Raw genomic sequence first — 14,184 nt, forward strand, 5'->3', positions numbered from 1 at the left:
CTCTGGCCATTGTGGCCATTTGGGGAGTGAACCAACGGAAGGAAGACCTTTCTCTCTGTCTCTCTCTCTCACCGTCTGTAACTCAGTCAAATAAATAAATAAAATCTTAAAATAAATAAATAAATATATATATATATATATATATATATATAGCCTAAAACTAAAAACCTATAAGCTTCATTCAATTCTTTACAAAGACTTGAAAAAACAGGTCAAAGAACAGAACCTCAATTAACCACAGATACTTTTAAAAGCAATGCAGGGGCCGGAGCCATGGCTCACTTGGTTAATCCTCCCCCTGCGGCGCCAACATCCCATATGGGCACCGGGTTCTAGTCCCTGTTGCTCCTCTTCCAGTCCAGCTCTCTGCTGTGGCCTGGGAGGGGAGGATGGCCCAAGTGCTTGGGCCCTGCACCTGCATGGGAGACCGGAAGGAAGCACCTGGCTCCTGGCTTCGGATAGGCACAGCACGCCGGCAGTAGTGGCCATTTTGGGGGTTAACCAATGGAAGAAAGACCTTTTTCTCTAACTCTATCTGTAAAAAAAAAAAAAAAAGAAAAGAAAAAGCAATGCAAAGAATATGCGAAACGTGGGTAGTCTCTCCCCTTTCCCCTGAAGTCACACATTTAAAAAAGATACAGGAAGAGGGGCCGGCGCTGTTTTTTAGTGGGTTAAAGTCCGGGCTTGAAGCGCTGGCATCCCATATGGGCACAGGTTCTAATCCTGGTTGCTTCACAGGTTCTAATCCTGGTTGCTTCTCTTCCGATCCAGCTCTCTGCTATGGCCTGGGAAAGCAGAAGATGGCCCAACCATTGGGACCCTGCACCCACGTGGGAGACCCAGAAGAAGCTGCTGGCTCCTGGCTTCCTATTAGCACGGCTCCAGCTGTTGCGGTCAATTGGGGAGTTAACCAGCGGATGGAAGACCTTCTCTTTCTCTTTCTGCCTCTCCTCCTTTCTCTGTGTAGAACCGGAATAAGCTCCTGGCTCCTAGTTCCAGACTGGCCCAGTTCCAGCCGCTGCAGCCATTTGGGAAGTGAACCAGCAGATGGAAGACCTCCCTCTGTCTCCGTCTCTTAGTAACTCTGCCTCTCAAATAAATAAATCTTTAAATAAAAAAAGGCAGATATTTAAAAAAAGAGTTATTCATTTATTTGAAAGTCACAGTTACACAGAGAGAGAAGGAAAGGCAGAGAGAGAGAGAGGTCTTCCATCCTCTGGTTCATTCCTCAATTGGTCACAACAGCTGGAGCTGCACCAATCTGAACCCAGGAGCCAGGAGCTTCCTCTAGGTCATCCGTTGGTGCAGGGGCCCAACTACCCGGGCCATCTTCCTCTGCTTTTCCAGGCCACAGCAGAGAGCTGGATCGGATGTGGAGCAGCAAGGCCTCGAACTGGTGCCCATATGGGATGCCAGCACTGCAAGCAGTGGTTTTACCTGCTACACCACAGCACCGGCCCTGAGGAGGCAGATTTTTAAAATATAATTGCATAGCAGAAAGTGTCTTAAGACACAAAACACTGAACCATTAATTTGACAATTTTTGAGTGCCTGGTACACACGTGTGCACAGCACAGCCACTCTCCTTCCTAACACAGGTCACCAGAGACATGAACACATACATGACAACCATGTGGATGCACTAGGGGAGGCTGAGGTGAGACTATACTGAAGAGGTTCACTCACTGTCTCTCCGTTTCTTTGGAATAAGTTCCCATTGTATGCATTGCCTGGTCAAAGTAGTAATCTTTTTAATGAAGAAAAAAATGTGCTTGCTTTTCAGCCTGTGCGCTCCCAAACAGTCAGAGTGTGCATCTGCCCTGCTCACGTGTACAGTCTGGTACTCCAGCCCCATCTGGATCCTGAGGTAGCCTGTGGGGAATCCAGTGCTCTGGCCCTGAATTCAGTGAAGTGGGTAAGATGGTGACCTCAGTTCCAGAAGTAGAGGTGGGAAGCTCAGGGCCAGCCACACATGTGACAGCCCTGCCCCAGACGACCAATGAGCAGGCACTCGGATTCTTCCTGGACCTCAGCCCAGTGACTCAGTCACTCACTCCCTCCCCGCCCCGCCACCCATCTATCCGTAACCATTCTCCAGCCTCCTGTCAATTTTCTTCCAGGAGGGACAGGGGAGAGATCTACAGTCAAACCAATACTTTACCAATCTCTTTTGACTAGTCATTTGGATGTGGCCACGTTTAGATGAATGCTTTAAGATGACCTCTTTTAAATAATGGAACCATCATTTTTAACTTCCCAATATGTGACCTGCTTTGGTGGTTTTTCTCCTGCTGTCGGGTGCTTTGGGGCCACCTTTATGGCATAGTCACCTTTACCCTACTACCCACTACCCAGGCATACTGTATGTGTGCCAGTTCATACCTCAGCCACTCCACTGCCAATACTGCTATGGCCTGGGAAAAGCAGTAGAGGTTGGCCCAAGTACTTGGGCCCCTGCACCCACATGGGAGACCTAGATAAAGCTCCTGACTCCTGGCTTTTTTTTTTTTTTTAATTTTTTTTTTTTTTTTTGGACAGGCAGACTGGACATGAGAGAGAGACAGAGAAAGTTCTTCCTTTTCCATTGGTTCACCCCCTAATGGCCACTGCAGCCAGCACTGCGCTGATCCGAAGCCAGGAGCCAGGTGCTTCCTCTCGGTCTCCCATGCGGGTGCAGGGCTCAAGCACCTGGGCCATCCTCCACTGCACTCCCGGGCCACAGCAGAGAGCTGGCCTGGAAGAGGAGCAACCAGGACAGAATCTGGCGCCCTGACCAGGGACTAGAAGCTGGGGTGCCGGCGCCACAGGCGGAGGATTAGCCTAGTGAGCCGCGGCACCGGCCGACTCCTGGCCTTTGTGGCCACTTGGCAGTGAACCAGCAGATGGAAGATCTCTATCTCTGTCTCTCCCAACAAATGGAAGATATCACTCACTCTGTAACTCTTTCAAATAATAATAAAAAAACTTTTAAAAAAGGGCTCAGCACTGAAAACATTGGGGAAGAAATGAAAAAAAAGTTTGAGGCTCAAGTCACAAATTCCAAATTTTACTTAATGTGGATATCAGAAAGAAAACAGGAGAAAAAAAGCAAAGTTCAAAGAAATAATACGCCAGAACTCTAAGTTGAAGCTTCCAGAGAAATCTATAAATTACCAAAAAAATCAGACTTATAATAAAACTATCAGAAATGGAGAAATGCTCTTAAAATTGAGAAGTTATTTTGAATCCAGAATTTGATAACCAAATTATCCATCAAAGTAAGTAAATGTTTCTCAAACATACAATTAAAAAAAAAAAAGAAACCAGCTCTCATCCGTTCCTTCTCAAAGTACGATTATCCTACTCCAAAACAATGAAAGTAAATCAAGAAGACATAAAGTACAAAAAACACATGGTCTAACACAAAAAAAGAGGCAAAGGAAATTATCAAGGTGAGGATAATGGGATGTCCCAGGACCACAGCTGTGTAATAAAGAGAAAGAAAAAAACAGTCAATGCTGTGGCAGTAAAACAATGTTCCAAGTATAAGAAAACTGTTTTAGAAAAATCTTTTGGCTGAAATGAATGGGATTACGTGCCTGTTAGACTACACTTCAGAGTTTAAAACTGAATAGTTTGAGTAAAGAATTAGCAATACACCATAAATAAATCAAAATTTAAAGCAAGTATTAACTCAGGAAAAATGAAACTACACACAAAGGCAAATTAAACACAAAAATATTTGTCTGTAATTATATAAATGCTAAACACTAACTTAGCCAAAAATTGCAAGAATGAGGGAGAAACAAGGAATGCCTGTGGATAGAGTTCTAGAGGAGCACAACAGAAAGCATCTGAAATAGAAGAAACAGAATCAAGAAATAAAAATTGGAGGCCACAACTGTGGCATATCAGGTTAGGCAGCTGCCTCCGACACCCCGGCATCCTGTAGGGGCATGGGTTCACATCCCAGCTGCTCCACTTTCTATCCAGCTCCTTGCTAATGTGCTTGGGAAAGCAGCAGAAAATGGCCCAAGTGCTTTGGCCTCTGCCACCCATGTGAGAGACCCAGAAGAAGCTCCTGGCTTCAGGCCAGCCCAGCTCTGCCTGTTGCAGCTATCTGGGGAGTGAACCAGCAGATGAAGATCTCTATGTCTCTCTCCCTCTAACTCTTTCAAATAAAATAAATAAATCTTTAAAGAAAAAAGTAAATCTTAAAAAATATATATATATATACATGGAAACAAGCCTAGAAGGTGAGACCTCCACATCCCACACCAGAGTGCCTGGGCTGATTCCCTGGAGGCACTGCTGAGATTCAAGTAATCAGGTTCCCGCAAACCCAGGTGGGGGATCCATCGCGAGTTCCTAGTCCTTGCAAGCACCTGAGATTATCAGCAGATGGGAGACCTCTGGTGCACACATGCTGTCTCTGTCTGTCTCTCTATATATAAAATCAGAAGTATGAAGTATAGATGTAATTGGTAGAACAAACCACCAAGTTAGTACTGTCCAGCAGCATCTAGGAGTAGAAATCAGGTGCAGAATGGAAACCAACCAGACAGAATCTTAGGACAAAAGAAATTATATGTAAAAAGCAATATTACAGAAAGAATAGTTTCAACAAGGACAAAAGTAGATGTGAAGAAGCAGAAACATGGTACAGCTACAAGCACATGAACAAATGAAAACTCAGTGAAGACTAGGAACATATGAGATTCTACACGTATCAAGAAACCCCAGAGCTCCACATCCTAGGAAGTACAGTCAGTTCACGAATGGCCAGACTCTGCCAAAATGAGAGATTAAGCACTAACCTCTCTCCATTCTTTTATTTTCAAAAAATGCTAAACATTTATTTATTTATTTATTTGAAAGGCAGAGTTACAGGGAGAGTGAGACAGAGATCTTCCATCCACTGGTTCACTGCCCAGATGGCCACAACAGCCCAGCCTGGGCAGGCCAAGACAGGAGCCCACAACTGCATCCAGGTCTCCCAAGCGGATGCAGGGGCCAGGCACTTGGGCCAGCTTCCGCTGCTTTCCAGGTGCATTAGCAGGGAGCTGCATGGGAAGCAGAGCGGCCGAACTTGAACCAGCACCGGGATACTGGATGCTGAAATCGCAGGAAATGCAACCTGCTGCACCACAATGCCAGTGCCTCTCTCCCCACTCTTCACAGCTGCTGCTGCCCCCTCCACCAGCAAGCCCCTTCCAAATTATCCAACTCACCCTATTTTGACATTGCATTCAGATCTAACTTTAGAAAATACCTTCATGGGCTGACACTGCGGCACAGGAGGCTAACCCTCTGCCTGCAGTGCCAGCATCCCATATGGGTGCCAGCTCATGTCCTGGCTGCCCCCTTCCGAAAATGTCTTTAAAAAAATACAGAAAATATCTTCACACATTGTAAAGTTACATACTAGCTACTTCATATTTTGCTGAAGTTCTCAGGCATCCACTTTAAGAAAAATACCCAATTAAAACAATATTCTTCAAGTTTGAGAGGTGGCCATAACTAATCCTCTTTATCTGACAGAAATTATATAGTAGAAATACTCTACCTTCTGTCTCAAACCGTGTTTTTTTTGTTTGTTTGTTTTTTGTTTTTTAATTTCTTTGAAAGAGTTACACAGAGAGAAAGAGAAGCAGAGAGAGAGGTCTTCCATCTGCTGGTTCACTTCCCAATTGGCTGCAACTACAGGCGGCAGCTTCTTAACATTTGAGAGCCAAGGTCCCCACTAAGAATCTCATGGAGGGGGGCCAAAGCCGCTGCCTGCAGTGCCGGCATCTCATATGGGCACCGGTTCGAGTCCTGGCTGCTCCACTTCTGATCCAGCTCTCGGCTGTGGCCTGGGTAAGCAATGGAAGATGGCCCAAGTCCTTGGGCCCCTGCACCCACATGGGAGACCCTGAAGAAGCTCCTGGCTTCTGGTTCAGATCGGCACAGCTCCAGCCATTGTGGCCAATTGGTGAGTGAACCAGCGGAGGGAGAACCTCTCTCTGCCTCTCCTTCTGTAACTCTTTCAAATAAATAAATAAATCTTAAAAAAAAAATCTTATGGAGATGCTAAACTTGCTTCAAAAAATAAGAACAAAAAAAAAAGTATACCAGTCTTAGGAGTTACAGAAACCTTCAACAAGGTTCTAACACTATTAACACATTCATACTTAAGACTATGCAGGGGCAGGTCTGTGATACAGCAGGTAAAGCCACTGTCTGCAGTGCCAGCATCCCATATGGGCAGCAGCTGGTATAGTCCCACCTGCTCCACTTCCAATCCAGCTCCCTGCTAATGGGCCTGGGAAAGCAGCGGAGGACGGCCCAAGTGCTTGGGACCCTGAACCCACACAGGAGACCCGGAAGAAGCCCCGGCTGCTGGCTCAGAACAGCCCAGCTCTGCCCCTTACAGCCATTTGGGGAACGAAGCAGCGGATTGAAGCTCTCTCTCTTCGAGTCCCCAGCCCCCACCAACTCTGCCTTTCAAATAAATGAATAAATCTTTAAACAAAAACTATGCCAGCGATTTGAAATGGCATCTGCACGTAGGAACCTATGTGTCTTCTCCAGAGAGACAGACTATAGGCCGTTACACTATTCCTAAAAAAGCCAATCAGACCCACTGCCAACACCCTGCTGAGCCATCCACTTGGCCCTGGACAAGTACCTTCCCCGTCTGCAGGACTCAGTATTTAGTTATTGGAGCATAAAGTAAGATAACTAGGCTACGATACAAGGCACGTTATGTTGCACTGTAATCATGATCAACCACTAATATGAGAACTCAAAGTTCGTGGGAAATGCGTGTTATGGAAAAAACCATACAAAAACTTTACAACTTTTCTGCACCCAACACAGACTTCTCGTTTCCCGCACGTCCATGCAGAAGCAGCCGTCTAGACCTTCACTTCCAACATCAACACCACCAGCGCCAGGAGATGCAGCTGACGCCCATGTAGGGCTGACGGCGTGCCAGGCGTCGTTGGAGGTGTTGGGCACCGACCACGCACCTCATCAAGCCCGCTTTACAGATGGGATACTCAACGCGCTCTCCACCTGCGTCTGCCAGGGCAGGGTCGCAACTACTCAACTGCAGGCAGACCAACGAGCCGGCGCGCGCCCACCGGTGGTAACCTGCCCCACTCCCCGCCGCCGCCTCCAAGTAATCCAGGAGGGAGAAACGTGCTCAGAACTGGCTGTCGGGAAAAAGACTTGCAAACTCTGAGCTCAGAGCACCCCGTCTGTAAAGGGGAAGCGGCCGCAAATAAAACAGCAGCTTGCTCGGCGTGCGGGGCTGAGAGGACTGCGCGTGGTCACCCGCGCTCGGGCCGCAGTCCAGGGCGCCTGCCCGGCCGCGGCAGCGTCACAGCGGGGACAGCCCGCCGCGTTCCAACAGCCGCCCTGCCCAGAGGCGGCCGCAGCGGGACGGCAGAGCCCGCCCGAGGCGCCAGCCGGGGGCCCGGGCAGCGCGGGCCGCACGGAACAGGCCTGACGAGGACGAAGGCCCCCCGCCCCGCCCCAGGAAGCAGGCAACGCCGACGTCCCCCGCGCCCCCACGCCCCTCCCCGAGCGCTCCCGAGCGCCGCGCCGCCCACAGGGCAGGGCGAGCCGCCCCGGACCTCCGCCGCACGCGCCAGGGAGCGGTTGGCGCCGGGAGCCATGGCGCCGGCGCCGCCGCTGGGCCAGGGCCCGGCCTCTCCGGACACGACTCACCTCTCGCGGCGACGGGGCGGAGCCCTGCACCGAAGCGATATACCGCTCCACGTCGGCCTTGCTGCGCCTCATCGCGCCGCCGACCGGACTCCCGGCGAGCGGCCGGCAGGCGTTAGGCCCCGCTGCGGTCGCAGGGTCCAGCAGCGAAGCGCTTGAAAACCCGTGACGCAGCGCAGTCGCCGGCGGAGGGGGCGGGGCGGCGTGCGTGCGTGCTGCGTCATCGCTGTGCGCCACGCCATCGAGTGCGGCGCTCCCGCCTAGAACTGCCGGCCGAGGGCTCTACCCGAGCGGGCGCAGCCGGGGTGGCCGAATCTGAGGCCGATTCTCCTGCTTGCGGCGGAGAGCCCGGTGTTCACCGCCGCGAGATAACGTTTTACCTCGTGGGTTCCTAAGAGCGTTCCGTGTTTGGCCTTAGTTAAAATCACGTGATGTTGTGGAAGGAAAAAGATGTCGGGCCATTTTGGTTGAGCCTGTAAATTGGCGCAATCCTGGAGGTGATTGGCTAAAGTACATCGTGTGGGACACATGTGAATACGAAGCACTTATTTTAAAACGTATGCGTTTAAAAAGATAGGCCACAAATACTATTTTTTGGCGGATTGCAACTTACATTTCAGTGGCCGAAGGACAGGACACATCGAATTCTTGATAGTACTAATCCTTTTTTCTTTCTTTCCTTTTTTTTTTTTTTTTTTTTTTTTTTTTGACAGGCAGAGTGGACAGTGAGAGAGACAGAGAGAAAGGTCTTCTTTTGCCGTTGGTTCACCCTCCAATGGCCGCCGTGGCCGGCGCACAGCACTGATCCGAAGCCAGGAGCCAGGTGCTTCTCCTGGTCTCCCATGGGGTGCAGGGCCCAAGGACTTGGGCCATCTTCCACTGCTCTCCCAGGCCACAGCAGAGAGCTGGATCGGAAGTGGAGCTGCCAGAACATGAACCAGTGTCCATATGGGATGCCGGCACTGCAGGCAGCGGCTTTACCGGCTACTCCACAGCACCGACCCTGAGTAATCTTTATCCGTTTTGGATTTTCCGTGTTTTCTATATTGAACAAGCATTACCTTTATGAAGAAGAAGGAAAAACAGATCTTTTTCTTTATTTCAATCTTTGTGGTAAGAAAAGATGATTCTTGGGTTACCAGTGTGACTGCTGTACTTTAACAAATAATATGTAAAGAGCATCTAGCTTGGGATGGAATATCCTATTTTAGGTAGCTGGTTTCTTTCCCTTGAGGTGAAATACATAGAGATGGAGTTGGCCTCGTATGTAGATGAAAGGATAAGACAAAGATCTGTGACAGACTTGGAAGTCAGAACCCTCAGGAAATAAGTGGAACTACAAGTTAGCCTTGGGAAGTATGTTGGTAAAAATAGCCGTAACTAACAAGTAAACACTTGCTGCTGCAGGCTCTTTTCATAGCACTTCACATGCATTAACTCTTTTAATTTTCCCAATGACTTTCCAAGTGTACTGTTATTTGTTATCTTATGTTTTCCAACAGACCAAGAAAATGGGCACTAAAACAGCTTGCCCAAACACACTCACCTAGTGAAAAATACTGATCTTTGTTAAGTTGAACATACTGAGAAGTGGACCAAGGAGAGAACCTTCATGAGGAATTCAAAAAACCTCTTAGGACCAGCGCTTAACCTCGCAGTGAAGAGGTCCATATTGTGGAATACCTGGATTCAATTCCCAGCCCTGGCTCCGGACTCCAGTTTCCCCCAGTAGACCCTAGGAGGCAGCAGTGAGAGCTCAAGTAATTGGGGTCCTGCTACCCCTGTGAGATACCTGGATTGAATTCCTGGTTGCTGGTTTAAGCCTGGCTCAGCCCCCAGACATTACAGGCATTTGGGGAGTGAACCAGCAGATGGGAGTTCTCTCTCCCTCTAGGCAGTTCATATATCTGCATTTATTAGGATAGTCATATGTTTTCTTCATTTTGGCAACAAGTTTGTCAAGTGGTATAATGTCTCTACCGAGGCATTCAAAATTCACTTACATTATTGTCCTGTGATATACAGAAGACTGTTCCTAGATTATGCCCCTTTGACTTTATGATGGTACTAAAGTTATATGTGTGCAGTAGAAACTGTACTTTGATTTTTGATCCTTTCATTAGCTGGAGATATGCAGCACAATACTGTCTCATAACACTCAACTGTAGGCTGCAGGCAAGTATCCGGAGCAAATGTAAGGCAGGCAGCACTGAGCCATGTTGTTCCTCAGTAGGTTAGTTGTATACAATGCATTTTAGACTGATACTTTCAATTTACGATGGGGTTTATCAGGATGTAGCCCCATTGTATGTGTATAAGTGTCTATTCTATCATTTTGCAATTGCACTTTTCCAACTTTATGGAAATATAATTGACAAAATTATGTATTTTTGATGCACAACATAATTTGATATATTTGTAGATTGTGAAATAATTACATCCAAGCAATAAACATAGCCTCCACATCCTCTAGTTATGCTTTGTTGTATGTAAACGGTGTGAACACTGAAGATCTCTTTTAGCAGTTTTCAAGAATACATTAGCTAGGGGCCGGTGCTGTGGCATAGCCAGTAAAGCCGCTGCCTGCAGTGCTGGCATCCCACATGGGCGCCAGTTCAAGTCCTGGCTGCTCCACTTCCTATCTAGCTCTCTGCTATGGCCTGGGAAAGCAATAGAAGATGGCCCAAGTCCTTGGGCCCCTGCACCTGCATGGGAGACCTGGAAGAAGCTCCTGGCTCCTGGCTTCACATAGGCACAGCTCCAGATGTTGAGGCCAGCTGGTGCTGTCTACACATCTCCAGAACATGTCCACCCTGAGCCTTTACTTTGAGCAATGGCTCTCCATTCTGTCCACAGTTACCACCAACCCTGGCAACCACCATTCTGCTGTCTGCTTCTGAGTTCAGGATTTTAGATTTCACATACAGGATCATATGGTATTTTTCTCCTCTGTGTATAGTTTATCTCACTTAGCACTGCCTGCTGGGTTCATCCATGTTGCATATGACAAAATTTCCTTTTGTTAAAGGAAACATTGATTTCATTTTATTTGGATATATACCCAAAAAGGATTGTTGAAACATATAATTCTATTTTCATTTTTTACAAATTTTACAAATATTTTCCAAAATGTGCTAATTTACATTTCCACCAACAATGTACATCCCTTTTCTGCATATACTTATCAGCACTTGTTATTTTTTGATAAAATAGCCATTCTTTTTTTGTATTATTTTTATTTTTTGCCAGGCAGAGTTAGACAGTGAGAGAGAGAGAGAGAGAGAGAGAGTTATAGACAGTGAGAGAGACACGGAGAGAGAGGTCTTCCTTCCATTGGTTCACTCCCCTGATGGCCGCTATGGCTGGCGCTGTGCCGATCCAAAGCCAGGAGCCAGGTACTTCCTCCTGGTCTCCCATGCGGGTGCAGGGTCCAAGCACTTGGGCCATCCTCCACTGCCTTCCCGGGCCACAGCAGAGAGCTGGACTGGAAGAGGAGCAACCGGGACAGAATCCAGCGCCCCAACCGGGACTAGAACCCAGGGTGCCGGCACCGCAGGCGGAGGACTAGCCAAGTGAGCCATGGTGCCGGCCAAAATAGCCATTCTAACAGATGTGAAGTGATACATAATCATGGTTTTAATTTATATTTTTCTGATGATTAGTGATGTTGAGCATAATTTCATATACCTAATAACCATTTGAATATCTTGAGACATGTCTATGCAGGTCTTTTCTTCATTTTTAATAATTTTTTATTTTCATTGTCTTAAAAGGCAGAGAGATAGAAACCTACCATCTGCTGGTTCACTCCCCAGATACAAAGCCGGAGCTGGGCCAGGCTGAAAGTTGGAGCCCAGAACCCCAGCAGTCTGCGACCAGGGTGGCAGGGATCCAAGTATTGGGGCTGTCATCTGCCTCCCAGCATGCACATTAGCAGAAAGCTGGATCAGAAGTGAAGGAGGGGCCAGCGCCGTGGCTCACTTGGTTAATCCTCCGCCTGCGACGCCAGCATCCCATATAGGCGCCAGGTTCTAGTCCCGGTTGCTCCTCTTCCAGTCCTGCTCTCTGCTGTGGCCTGAGAGGGCAGTGGAGGATGGCCCAGGTCCTTGGGCCCTGCACCCCATGGGAGACCAGGAAGAGGCTTCAGGCTTCTGGCTTTGGATCGACGCAGGGCGCCGGCCATAGCGGCCATTTGCGGAGTGAACCAATAGAAGGAAGACCTTTCTTGCTCTCTCGCTCTCTCTCTTTCACTGCCTATAACTCTACCTATCAAATAAAAAAAAAAAAAGTGAAGGAGTGAGGCACTCAAATATGGAATGCAGGCATCCCAAGCAGTGACATATTTTCAGTGCTAAATGCCCACCCCTTGTTCATTTTTAAACTGGGTTGTTTTCTTACTATGGAGTTGTTTGAGTTCCATAAGTATTTACGTATTAACTCTTTATCACATGTATGCAAATATTTTCTCCCATTCTGCAGGTAGTCTCAGTCTGTTGATTATTTCCTGTGTTGTACAGAAAATTGCTTTTCAGTTTGATGCAAATTCATTTGCCCATTTTTGTTGCCTGTGGTGGAATCTGACCCAAGAAACTAATGTCTTTGTATTTTTTCTTCTAATAATGTTATGTAGTTCTGTGTCTTCATTTATAAGTCATCATTTAACAGTTTTTTTGTTTTTGTTTTTGTTTTTTTTTTTTTTTGTAGAGTCTAAAATGCATTGATAGGCTGGTGCCGTGGCTCAATCCTCCACCTGCGGCACCGGCACCCCAGGTTCTAGTCCCGGTTGGGGCGCCAGATTCTGTCCCGGTTGCCCCTCTTCCAGGCCAGCTCTCTGCTGTGGCCCGGGAGTGCAGTGGAGGATGGCTCAAGTGCTTGGGCCCTGCACCCGCATGGGAGACCAAGAGAAGCACCTGGCTCCTGGCTTCGGATTGGCGTGGCACACCGGCCGCAGCGCGCTGGCCGCGGCGGCCATTGAGGGTGAACCAACGGCAAAAAGGAAGACCTTTCTCTCTGTCTCTCTCTTACACTGTCCACTCTGCCTGTCCAAAAATAAATAAATAAATAAAAATAAAAAATAAAATGCATTGATAAAGCTTTAAGCCCAATTTTTCAACAAATATGAGAATCAATTTGTCCTTCCAGGCATTAAAGGTAGGAACTCTCTTCCTGATGATGTCCACCCCAGCCCACATCTTTCCACACAGCACAACGGTTGTGCTTGGCTGAAATGTTCTTAGCAAAGAGCTAGACGATGAATTCTACTTTAACAGCACCGTCACTAGTGGGTCCTGTGCAAATTGCAAAATCAACTTTTTTAAAAGAGTTATTTATTTGAAAGGCAATGATGGGGTTGAGGGAAGAGTGTGCTTTCATTCTTTGGTTCACTCCCCAAATAGCCACAGCAACCAGGTCTGGACCAGGCTGAAGCCAGGACCCAGGAACTCCATCCCGGTCTCCCATGTGAGTGTCAGGGGCCAAGTCCTTGAGAGAGCTGCTGCTGCTCTCCCAGGGCCATTAGCAGCAGAGCAGCCAGAACGCAAGCCGCAGCACTCTGATATGGGATAACGGCATCACAAGCAGTAGCGTCACCCACTACACCACAACACTAGTCTCGGCAAATTCCATCTGGATGACAGTTGCATCCACAGAAATATCTGGTTCATGGCCGGCGCTGCTGCTCACTAGGCTAATCCTCCACCTAGCAGCGCCGACATACTGGGTTCTAGTCCCAGTGGGGGTGCCGGATTCTGTCCCGGTTGCCCCTCTTCCAGGCCAGCTCTCTGCTGTGGCCCGGGAGTGCAGTGGAGGATGGCCCAGGTGCTTGGGCCCTGCACCCCATGGGAGACCAGGAGAAGTACCTGGCTCCTGCCATCGGATCAGCGCGGTGCGCCGGCCGCAGCGTGCCAGCCGTGGCGGCCATTGGAGGGTGAACCAACGGCAAAAAGGAAGACCTTTCTCTCTCTCTCTCTCTCTCTCTCACTGTCCACTCTGCCTGTCAAAAAAAAAAAAAAAAGAAAGAAAAAAAAAAGAAAGAAATATCTGGTTCATGATATTTTTCATCAGTAGTGTGTTTACCTGATTAATCTTCTGAATCCTCGACTTCTAATTAGTTGAAAAGGGGTTTGTGTCCCAATGGCTCCATTTCTGATCCAGCTCCCTGCTAATGGGCTGGGAAAAGCATTGGGAGATGAGCCAAGTTCTTAGGCCCCTACACCTACGTGGGAAACCTGGAAGAAGCTCCTGGCTCCTGGCTTTGGGCCAGCATAGCCCTGGCTATTGTGGCCCTTTAGGGAGCGAACCGACAGATGGAAGATATCTCTTGTCTCTCCCTTCCTCTCTATCTCTGTAACTCTGCCTAAAAAAAAAAAAAAATTAACTATTTTCAAGCGTACAACTCAATGGCATCGAGTATGTTCACAATGTTATGGAGCCAGCACTATGATTCATTTCCAAAACTTTTTGGTCATCTACAATAGAAAGTCCATACCCATT

The 14,184-nt window shown here is 47.9% G+C and overlaps 1 protein-coding gene across 3 annotated transcripts in view; it reads right to left on the reverse strand.

Annotated features, from left to right (window-relative positions):
- LOC100338469 (E3 SUMO-protein ligase RanBP2) overlaps positions 1–7,905 on the reverse strand; it is a 72,545-nt gene extending 64,640 nt beyond the window's left edge. Inside the window, exon 1 of one of the 3 annotated variants that reach the window (XM_051834522.2) lies at positions 7,696–7,905. In XM_051834522.2, coding sequence (XP_051690482.2) covers positions 7,696–7,767 — 72 coding nt within the window. In that variant the 5' untranslated portion in view covers positions 7,768–7,905. Of the gene's footprint in view, positions 1–6,992; positions 7,104–7,695 lie in introns of those variants that run through there. The other 2 variants (XM_051834527.2, XM_051834532.2) reach the window with 2 other exon arrangements.
- Between the last annotated feature and the right edge of the window lie 6,279 nt (positions 7,906–14,184).

This window comes from Oryctolagus cuniculus, chromosome 2 (assembly GCF_964237555.1).
Source record: "Oryctolagus cuniculus chromosome 2, mOryCun1.1, whole genome shotgun sequence".
NCBI classification, from domain to species: Eukaryota; Metazoa; Chordata; class Mammalia; order Lagomorpha; family Leporidae; genus Oryctolagus; species Oryctolagus cuniculus.